Below are 11439 nucleotides of genomic sequence, written 5' to 3'. Positions count from 1 at the left end.
TCTTGGATAACACTTCTTAAACAACTATGACATTGATATTTATTTATGGTGTTAATATTCACACTTTATTAACTATTTAAATCTGAATACGATAAAAAAATATAACGTCTTGGGCTTTTGTGCAACCGTTTATTGCAAATCGCAAATCACAAAAACATTGTATAGAACCGTTAGCTCTCTAAACCGTCAGTTGCTCACCCAGATTGACGATCTTTAAAATATTAAACAATCGGTCCTCTACTCGCAGGTCTTCGTACGGCCTTTTGGTGCAATGGTACTTTATGTATGGGAAACAGCCGGAACGTAAAATGTGATAGTTTGAGTCGCCAGTTTTCCAATTGAAGTGCGACCGGCCCCTTTGGTTGTCGATCACCGAAGTGTATTTAACGAAAAATGACGTCCACGGTGGCTCGTTAGTTTGTCGCAAATAATTCGTGAGCACGGTCGAGGCCTGAGGGAGCCGGTGCCGTCCGATCAAATTTTGCAAACCATTCAACATTTCGGCATCGTCTTTCGTCACGGACGACCACACACGATCGTCGTGATAACAGTCCTACCATAGATAAAAGATAGAGTGAAGCCAAGGTGTATTATATTATCTATGAGCTGTGGACGGCCGCCATTTTGTCGTTGGGCAAAACATTAATATTCATTCATTATACAATATACATTATACAACCCCTTGGGTGCGTTCGACATGGGCGCTTTGAACGCTTTAAGCGCTGCCGCGTCGTTCGTCTTGGCGCTTTGAAACGCTCAGACTACAACCGTGACGTCACGGAAAATAGGTGGTACGTCATGAGTTGACGCTCACGGTCGCTTAACAAATCGAGGTAGTGCAGTGAAAGCGTGAGCGCTATTTCCCAAGACGAACGCTCAAATGTGAAATGATAACAAGATTAATTTGACGATAACCGTAAACCGTTTCACATTCACAACGTTTTTAATATTATATTCAATTTTTTAGCTGTTATTTGTTTATACATTTTTTGGAAAAGTTTTAAAAAAATCGTAAATTCAAAAACAAAAATAAATTAATTAAAACTGATAACCGGCGTAGTGATCTGATAACGTCGCAACGCTCACGCAACCAATATTCGCGTTCGTTATTAGGAATAAACATCGTTATTAATGGTAAAATAAAACAGTGAAATATGTAAAATTATTTATGTATTTAAAAAACAACAGGTTTAGAAATAATCAAATACCGTACAATTTCCAAGCGACCTTGTAGCTTCAATTCGTGGCGGGAGTTCGCTATAGATATATCTAGTAGGTACTATATAGAAATCTGTGTATATCAGTGTTTACCAACCTTTTTACCACCACGGACCACTTGGACAATATTTTATAGGTCGCGGACCACCTCAATTTTACGAAAACTAGGAAGACTTTTTTTTTATATTATGTAATATAAATTTATAAATAAACGACGTAATATACACGCGCCGCGTCATGGATTCGATGATAACGATTGTCGGTTCATAATATTTCGACTGCCTCACTTTCACGAATAAGGGCCCGTTTTACAATCATAGTTTAAACCTCGGTTACGCTTGAACCACTGATTTTACCGGCCGAATTCGATGGTTTAACCGGAGTTCAACTATTGTAAAACGGGCCCTTAGACGTTATATACAATAAGACTACTGAGTAACTGCCTTCTTCGTTGGAAGTCCAGAAAAAACCAGTTACAAATTTTGTATCACACCCCAAAGGAAAAATGAAATATTTTTAAATTTTGTAGGTATGGCTCGCGGACCGTAGGTTGGGAACCACTGGTATATATAGTACCTACATAGACCACGGGGAAATATCTAATTTGTCCAAACTTGAACTTCAAGTAACTATAAAAATAACTGTTTATACATTTTTTAGATGCTTTTAGTTACAGTATGAACTACTAACGTGGAACCTTATTTTAAATTTTTAATCCTTAGTTATTTTAATTTTTTTAAGTGCAAAATAATTTGTACATTTTCAATATGATAAATTTTATAGAAATTTAACCTTAATTTTAAATGCTTAAACAAAAATCCAATTAAAATCTATTAAAAAACTTCTAACTCAAAACAATTTGCAAATGTTTGTGATTTTTACGAATTTTATCAAAATTCGAACTTCAGACGCTCATAAAAAATTATTGAAGATTATGTTCAACTTTTTTTGATTTCCATTAACAAGTTACTACGAGGAGTCGAGGAACCATGTATGACGTATCACATTTTCAATTTTTAACCGACCGAACATGTTTCATTCATTTTTTTTTTTGTTTTTTCCAACGCTTTTAAAAATTACTGCGTAGTTTAAATGTTAACCTCCCGAATACACCAACTACCCACTAGATTCACTTACCCATCGGAAAAGATACTGAAGTTGAAAATCGAAGCTTATTGTTTCTCGACTACTTAAGTAGTATCGGCGCATAGGTATTATCGTGTACACAAACAACAAATTTAAAAATAAATACACTTGCTCCTCTCAGAATCTAAAAATAGTTCTGTTTTAATTGCGTGGTTTATTAGTGTAGGTCGGAAGCGATCGGTGCATACGACAATACAGCTGAGTATTAGGTCCATTGATTTATATTTTATCATATTATAATATCAATCATCCATGGCAAACGCCAATCATCATCTTTCGTCGATTCACAATTCTAATAATTTCAATGAACAAAAAAAATATTAATACCTAAGCCAACAATAAACGGACAAGTATTTTATAATATACAACATGTTTACTCGCATATTTTATTCTGCTCAAGTTGTTTTGCTAAAATACAACTCTACCCCTCCACCACAAAAAGCTCAAAGTCCGGAATTCCTGCCTAGGGGCAGTGGCAGGATAATTCATTTTTAAAATGTCTATAAACTTGTGAACTAGTTTGTATGGTTAAATTTGGCATGCGACAAACAACTTGAATAAACTCAAAAACCAGATTACATTGCAGATCACAAAGATGTGTCGGGACAACTAGGTAGAGTCGAAAAGTTAGTATTAGGAATACTATATTTACTAAATTATATGGTTTTGACCAAATAAAATATATGGGTCTAAAATTATATTCGATCATAATTCATAACCAATAGGCAATAGCAACCTTACAATTTATAAACAAAAATATATTATGATAGATGGTGCAACTATTGTATGTATTTTTGCATTCCAGATTTCCTACTTTTCTGTTGGATTTTTCTAAAATGTTCTTTCTTACAAACCTTGTCTTGACAATTACGAACACAACAATAAATGAATCAGTCGAATCGGTCTCGTAGTTTCTGAGATTAGCCGTTTCAAGGTATATAAAATATTGATAAAAGTAGAACCCATTCAATTTTGTTTTCCATTTATTTAACTCTAGTTGATTATTTTCCATAATATTTTGTTAAACGTTGACCACCAGCTGGTGACCTAGGTCAACCTAACCTGGCCTCCGAGTAAATGTATGAATGTACTTATGTACCAACAACCAACTATATAATTTAATCTGAATTTTTTTATTGCTTCATAAAATGTGTTCGCCTGCGGGTTAACACGTATGTTTTCCTTCCATTTTATTTTTCATCAATTTAACTCAAATGATTTTTTAATATAAATATTTTAAACTTTATCAGACATCTCGAGAAGACGTCTGAATCATAATTCTTCAATAAGCTAATTATTGTGAAGAAGTAATTTGGATTTAGGAATCTGGAGATTGTAGACTGCAGTTTTTAGTGTGTGTTTCTATTGTATCATTTTTTCTACATTTTCTTTGGTTTCTTAATTTATTTGCTTTTATAACTAACTATATTTTTTAAGCCATGATCACTCGGTGCCATCTGAATAATCTTTATTTAATGGACTGATTACAAATTACAATCAATAATTGACTCGCTGTGTTCAGAATTTCAGATATACTCGTATTTAAATGTGAATATACAATATCGGATAAAATATATATGTACATTGCATGTACCAGGTACCTACATATATCGGCTATATCGTAATATATTAATATGTCTCCGTATTCACCGAAAACATGTGGTTCTTCCACGCATTCGAATGGATCTATGAAATGATAATTGGGTGGTTACGGCGGGGTACGACCTGTCTCGGATAATTATTCTCAACCACTGTCTGTCACGAACGAAGTACCTACCTATACTTGCAATGAGCTGAAATATATAGTTATTTTTTCTGTGTTTGTTCAATGAAACGACTTCAAGGTCTTTGTTAATGTTTATCAGTTATCACAAGTGGGTATAGTAGGGACTAGGGAGATCATGTCAATTATTTATCTATATATGAATATAGATCACTATATGCATGATAGGTACCACCTCCTTCTTCAAGAGGAGACATGTGAGGTCTTCACTCCCAGTGTAGTGGGACCTAGTTGGAAACCGGATGACGCAATCGTACGGGAAAATGGCGATCGCGTAGAACCACACACAAATTCTTATTTGTTTGCACTTTGCTATGAATCGAACCGATGACTGTGTGAGTCGCAGTCAACTGCGTGACCATTGGGCTACTATCTGGCCTCAAATATAGTTATGGATAATATTATTAAATACTTCAGTATTGTACTTATTTTGCCTATACAATTCGCCGGGCAACCCATTTTGCTTGTGCGGAAAACTTAAAACAATAACATTATATTATATTCTACTGAAATATATAGCTGATGTATTACTTGATGACTGGTGTTTGTCGGTGGATAGTAATGACTAGGGCCCGGATTTATATGCAAATGCATGTTCTTCTACAATTCACCAAGAACAATTTTGATTATAAATGTCGACGTTTTGTAATGTGTAGATTCTATGGTTCAATTTTTTTTTTGCATATTTTAGCATATTTGAATGAAAATGCATATTTATTGCATATTTATTGATAGTTGCATAAATGTTGCATATTCTACAATTCATAGAATTTACATCTGTAAAGATACCTACTGTCGATTATAAATAACACATTATACATCCACAAGTGATAGTCAATCGACATCATCGTTATCGACGGCCGACGAATGACGACAAATATTGGATTTTTTAGTGGAAAATGTATTATTACCCAAACATGTCCACATTAGATAACAGTATAGTATACTGTACAATACATATTGGGTAACACAGAGTTTAGTTTGTATGGTCTTTATAGTGCGTATAGTGTACAGTGTACGGTATATTTTGTTTAAAAAATTTAACTTGCTACTTTTATTTTTATATAATGCCTAAAGTAAATAATGCTTCCCGGTATACGTAAATTAATATCCAAACATATTTAAAACAGACGGAAATATTTTATTTTGCAATTTTTGTTTCAATTCGAAAACTTGAAATCCATATTTATTACTTCATGCTGGTACTCGTCCAATAATAATAATTTAATATAAATAGTAATACTTTAATTAATTTATTACACTTTTATACTTAAAAAATGTCATTTAAAATGTTATTTTGCATTTTTTTATTAATAAACAATTTTTATACCTAATATATTGTTAATTTGTAAGAAAAATTCAATTTGCATATTTTTTGCATATTTATGATATGAATCGGCATATTTTATAGATTTTTATTGCATATAAATCCGGGCCCTAGTAATGACCATGACTATTTTTTTGCTCTCATTTTTAAGCTCATTACTTATTTAAATATCTGTTTTTTAGTATTAACTGCTATATCTAACCCATAATATCTGATGATCTTTTTATTACCTCTGCATTTAATTGTATTTAGTCTATTTGGTTTGTAATTCAAAATTGACTACAGTCTCCAATATCCAGTTTAAAAAAAAAACAATATAATTTTGTTTGCTTCATAGAATTATTTATCTTCCGATCTTCATGTATTTAATATTTTACATCCTTAATAAATGTTAATAATTCTTACAGATTTTCTAAATCATTGAAGCAATAAGGATAGATGACCTCTGATAATATTTTTTCGCTTATTTTATGTATTTGATTGATTTGTACAAATCGACTGCAGTCACTAACTTTGTTACATTTTTTTTGCTTCTTAAAATGATTTGCCCGAGGGAACCCATTTTTTTTTATAAATTGAACTAGTTGATTTTTTGTATAAATTACTTAAGCATTGACAACCTGTTGACTTCTGAATACGTCAATCTAATTGATGACAGGTTTTTTTTAATTTTAAAGCAAGTTATGAGCATTTTAAAATAGTAAAATAATTTGTATATTTTTAAATTTTAAATTTGTAATTTTTTACGCTTTTTCCCGTTTAAGTACTAGAAGTTTTCAATTTTTACATCTCAAAAGTCTGCTCAGAATCTAAAATGTTATTTATATTCTATGAAGTGAAACACAATTATGATAAATAATTACAATTAATGTAATTGATTATATTAGTAGGTATTATATTGTAATCTCCACGTCAACCTAAGTTCAATATAATAATTGATAAGCACAATTATATTTACCCGAACGAAATTTACAACAATAATTGTCCAACCGTAGGTGAACGGAAGCAAAGGGGCTCAAGAAGAGCAAACACAACGCGAAACACGGGCCCAAGTCGTTGCTTCAGCTCCTGCGGACCATAGGCATGGATATGTGAGTGCAGTATTTCGTATTTTTTTTTCGTCGATCTATACATTTTGATTTGGTGTAGAGCATGATCGTTATTATAGTATTATTTCTAGTAGTATACCTCGGCAGCTATATTATAACGATTGATGACTGCGCCCACGACAAAATAAATCGAGTAGCTTGGTAGGTGATACACCGATACATACTCGACGTATTACGCAATTTAAACTAATTTACCAATAAATACAACGTTGAATACTGTACGTTCTACGTCACAATTATTACCAAGTGGGATAGGTCTTAGTTTATTCATCGTAATAATAATAAATAATAATAATAATAATAATAATAATAATAATACAGTACCACGGAATAGATAAATATACGATAGTGCACTATATAGACGTATTTGTTGTACACCTTGATTACAAACAATAACAAAAACAACCGTTGTCTCCTCCACCACGACAACACCCGCCGACCGTGGTGCGCACGCCGTCCGCCGCCCGCACATCTACGCCGCGTTTAATGTTTACGATCCGTCAGCTGATTACCAACGACCATCGACTGATTACGCGACCGAGTTGTATAATATTTTATACGATATAGGTATACGCCCGCCGTAGTAGCAGTTCGTGTTTTTAATAGGCTATTTCGCAGTTAGCAGCAGCTGATTTATTTATGCACGATAGAACTGTATAAAAATACGTTCGCGAATTCACCATCATTTCCTCGCGCTGTTGTAATATTATCAATAATAATCGTTCCGTCGCTTAAAGGCCAATCGGTCGTTTACGCAATTTTTTTTTTTATTTTCACCAATCTTTATTGTTGTTGTCCAAACGGACCTCGTCGGCAATGCTCCTATGCCATTGCAATAACTCTCTCTCTCGGGGACTGACGTCCTTATAGTGCGATCGTAGTGTTAGCGTTTATGGTTTTCTTTATTTACCTTCAACATTAGGTCGTTTGGGCGTGAAAGAAAAATGTTAACGTTGGACGTCGTGCCCGAAAGGTCTCTGGGATGTGAACAATGGGAATTCGTCCTGGGTAAGTATCCACAATGATATTTTATTAGTTTCGTTCACCACTCACCACTAAGTCCTCAAAAATAAATTCTCGAGGACTGCATCTGCACACAGATATCGGACAGTTTGTTTTATTTAAATTGCTTATTGTGGCTTTTCAAAACAATACCTGCAGTTGCGTTTAATATTTCCAAAATGATGTAGTTTTTATACCATTTAGAATGTGATAATTAAACAAAAGACTGTGTAGATTTCTGCATAGTATTGCATTACAACCCGTTGACAAAGAGATATTTATTATTCACATCTGACCATTTCGTCAAACAATTTATTTATTGGTATAATATAACTGGAAAACTAACTTGTTTTTTTTTTGGTACAATAATAGCTATTATATATTATTATTTAAATTTTCAACAGGTTTGTTTACTTTTTAAATGTTTTATTGGTATTCGATGTCAATCAAATGATGCAACTAGCCCAGAATTGATTTGTTTTATTCAAAAATGTTGAATCTAATTGGTTTTAATTATTATTAAATATATCATTGATTTATTTCTACAATTAATAAATCATAAAAAAATGTTTAGATTTAGAAAAAATTATAATAAAATAACTACCTAATACTTGAATATGTTTTTGATGTTAGGTATGCATTTTTGTCAAGCTGTAGCAATAATTCAGTCTCAAGTTGGCATTATAAAAGGAGTTCAAGTTTTGTATAGTGATAAGGTAGATACCTAATTTCTATTAATTTTATAATTCAACTTTTCTAATATATTCTTAAAATTATATAGAACCCTTTAGATATTGATCTCATACTAGACCTTCCTCAGGATGGTATTCGATTTATATTTCATCCTGTATTTCAACGTTTAAAGGTAAACTAATCTATAATTTCTTGATAATATAATACTCTAGCCAACTTTTAATTACAACTTTTTTAGATGATTGAAATTGTTAACCTGAAAAATATTAAACTGAAATATTGGCAAGTATTCAACAGCATTCATAGTTATAAATATTTTTGTTCAAATTATATGAACTTAAATAAATTCCCTTTTATTATTTTTATAATTTTAATTTGTATATAGTGGTATGGTGTTCAATTCTCCAGAGGTAATGCCCACCATCCAACAAGTGGAACATACATTTGGTGCTACTCATCCTGGTGTTTTTGATGCTGAAAAACAAACATTTACATTAAACTTTCGAGGAATTTCATTTTGTTTTAATGTGGACTCTAAATTTCAGGTATAATTTATATTTTTACAAACAATTATAGTATAATTAACATTGTTATTATATTTTTAAGGCTGGTAGTGCTCAGTGTGGGCTTGGATCTTTGCAGTTTGCTAGTGGAACATCCCCAAATGTCAGTCGTGTTATTATATTCTCTGGGAGTCCACTTCCTGGTCAAGATATTCTAAATATTCCATCACATCCTTTGTCTTGCTACAAAGGGTTAACTTATTTAGAACGATTAGAGGTTCAAAGAGATCTTAAAAATACCAAAGGATTTATGATACAATTATACTTGGAAGGCTCTGGTAATGTTAAATAAGATTATTGATTTGAATAGTCATTAATTTAAAATCAACTAATTAATATAGGTTCAAATCGTGGTCGTAAAGTCACTTATAATCGTGAAATTAATTTTGGAATGTCGTGTCAAGATGTTACTTCTATGTTAGGCACCCCTTCGCAGATTTTTTATAAATCTGAGGACAAAATGAAAATACATTCACCAAATGTTCATAGACACATATCTGTTCCCAGAAGATCGGATTACTTTTTCAATTATTTTACCTTGGGTTTTGTTAGTATCTATTTTGTTTAATATTTTTAATTAAAAAGATTAATTTAATATTTATAAAAATTATTTACAGGATATTCTTTTTGATGCCAAAACACACAAGATTAAAAAATTTATAGTGCATACCAATTTTCCTGGTCATTATAATTTCAATATGTAAGTATTTAAAGTTTAAAATCTTAGTGGTGATTTAACTAATGGTGGTTTTTTTTAGTTATCATAGATGTGAATTCAACATTGCTTTAACTTCAGAAAAATCAAAATTTAATTTATCCAATGACTGTAAAAAATATGATAAAAAATCAAAACCAATTACAGTGAATACATTTACCAAATGGGACGAGATATCTGAAAAACTAAAACATAGTGAAAGGCCTGTTGTGTTAAATCGTGGATCATCTGAGAACTCTACAAATCCATTTGGATCAACATTTTGCTACGGTTACCAAGATATGGTGTTTGAAGTTATGCAAAATCAGCATATTGCTTCTATAACATTTTATAAGAGTGACATTGAAGATGATGTATGACGAAAATTAGTCGCCACATCCTACCCAGTGGCCTTAATGTGTTTTTATAACCAATCAGTCTCTTACCATGACTAACAGTATTTGAAAATTCAAAAAAATTAATGCATACCCAATCAGTGTGCAAAAAAAAAAACTTATTAAATTTAAATTAATATATTATGTATATATGTGTACACGATATGTAATCGTATGTGGAATATTTAGTTTGAGACTAAAACATATAATTTGAATGGTCCTATACAACAAGTTTTAAGTATGAAGTAAAGTTTCATTAATAATAATATGTTAAGGTTTTCCAAATATTTTGGGGAAAAAAAAAATTGTGTTCAAATAGTTTTTAATTTAAAATATAATTTTATGTATATATAGCAATATATTTTTCTTGCTATAAATGTTTGTTTAAAGTTTTCTTAATATTATATTAATTTATATGTGTAAGCACATCATTAATTGTTGTACAGTTAATTTAATTAACTAAAATTATATTTATTTACATAGAAACTTGACAATTTTAATTACCACTGTCTAATTTATTTAGTTAATAATTATTTTATTTTGATATTTATTAATTTAGCCAAAACTACTTAAGTAGGTAATTTAACATAAATTTTAAAAAGTGCGAAGTATGATCTCAAAAAAAATAATGTCACATAAAAATATTTTTTATTAGTAAGTGCAAGTTCCACGGTTTTTTTCATTCAAATTATACAACTAAAGTAATTGAGTGATCTACATCTTCAACTGACTTATATTTATATATTTTAAATGTGCTAAATTATTCATTGTAATTGAATTTAGATAAAATTTGTCTCTCTAAAATATGTTCCCACAATCTCTAAATATATCAAAATCTTCAATGTTGTGATAGCAATAGTACTTGTAATTAAATTGTATAACTTTAAATTTACTTATATATATATATATTTTTTTTTATCAAATAGCATATTATTTATTAGTTATTAGTAAACATTTTGTAAGACTTAAAATATGAACTATTCCAGGATTCGTTACCACAATACAGAGTATTTTTGATGTTTATAAAACATATACGTTCCATTATTGGTTTTTGTTACTCATTACTTGCATACATTTTTTTCCAGTAAAAAATCAGCAGCATTATTACGTATTACTTATTGAACATATTGTACATTTCATACATTTCTAGTGTTTGGGACGTTGGGGTAACAATATAATTCAAACGTAAGTTCTTTATAAAACCTTCATAAAATTAGGAAATAACGATTATAATATATAATATTTAAATTTGTAATTCCTATAGAAGAAAAAAATTAATAATCCTAATAAAATGTATTATATTTTTCAAAAAAATCAATATTATAATATAGTAGGTAATATATTATATTGATTAGATTAGGTAACACCAATTTATAAGTCATAAATTATAAATAAACAGCAATAATGCCGGATTCACTAAATGTGTATACAATATACGAACACAACACAACATACTGAAGTGTGAACTTGGCTTAAGATGTATTTTTTTTGTTTTTAGTGTAAAACTAA

The 11439-nt window shown here is 30.5% G+C and overlaps 2 protein-coding genes across 3 annotated transcripts in view; one reads left to right on the top strand and one right to left on the bottom strand.

Annotated features, from left to right (window-relative positions):
* LOC100161856 (uncharacterized protein C15orf61 homolog) overlaps window positions 1–6802 on the bottom strand; it is a 9925-nt gene extending 3123 nt beyond the window's left edge. The window contains exons 1-3 of one of the 2 annotated variants that reach the window (XM_029486737.1): window positions 6663–6801; window positions 6433–6600; window positions 199–553 (exon numbers count right to left, since the gene is read on the bottom strand). In XM_029486737.1, the coding sequence (XP_029342597.1) occupies window positions 199–499 (301 nt within the window). In that variant the 5' untranslated portion in view covers window positions 500–553; window positions 6433–6600; window positions 6663–6801. Of the gene's footprint in view, window positions 1–198; window positions 554–6432 lie in introns of both variants that reach the window. The other variant, XM_029486736.1, reaches the window with a different exon arrangement.
* A 352-nt stretch (window positions 6803–7154) lies between these two features.
* Window positions 7155–11034, top strand: LOC100163404 (UPF0183 protein CG7083). The gene is made up of 9 exons (XM_001949911.4): window positions 7155–7591; window positions 8219–8301; window positions 8367–8450; window positions 8517–8560; window positions 8664–8823; window positions 8885–9119; window positions 9183–9388; window positions 9459–9541; window positions 9600–11034. Exons 1-9 carry the CDS (start codon window positions 7528–7530, stop codon window positions 9913–9915), a joined length of 1275 nt encoding a protein of 424 aa, XP_001949946.1. The 5' UTR covers window positions 7155–7527; the 3' UTR covers window positions 9916–11034.
* Window positions 11035–11439: the final 405 nt, after the last annotated feature.

Source organism: Acyrthosiphon pisum, chromosome A1 (assembly GCF_005508785.2).
Source record: "Acyrthosiphon pisum isolate AL4f chromosome A1, pea_aphid_22Mar2018_4r6ur, whole genome shotgun sequence".
Taxonomy (NCBI): domain Eukaryota; kingdom Metazoa; phylum Arthropoda; class Insecta; order Hemiptera; family Aphididae; genus Acyrthosiphon; species Acyrthosiphon pisum.
This window is presented reverse-complemented; position numbering and strand designations above follow the sequence as displayed.

Coding starts and splice junctions, on each gene's coding strand:
- LOC100163404 (XM_001949911.4), top strand. CDS start 7,528: ATGTTAACGTTGGACGTCGTGCCCGAAAGGTCTCTGGGATGTGAACAA. Junction 8,302..8,366: donor AAGTTTTGTATAGTGATAAG/GTAGATACCTAA, acceptor AAAATTATATAG/AACCCTTTAGATATTGATCT. Junction 9,542..9,599: donor GGTCATTATAATTTCAATAT/GTAAGTATTTAA, acceptor GGTTTTTTTTAG/TTATCATAGATGTGAATTCA.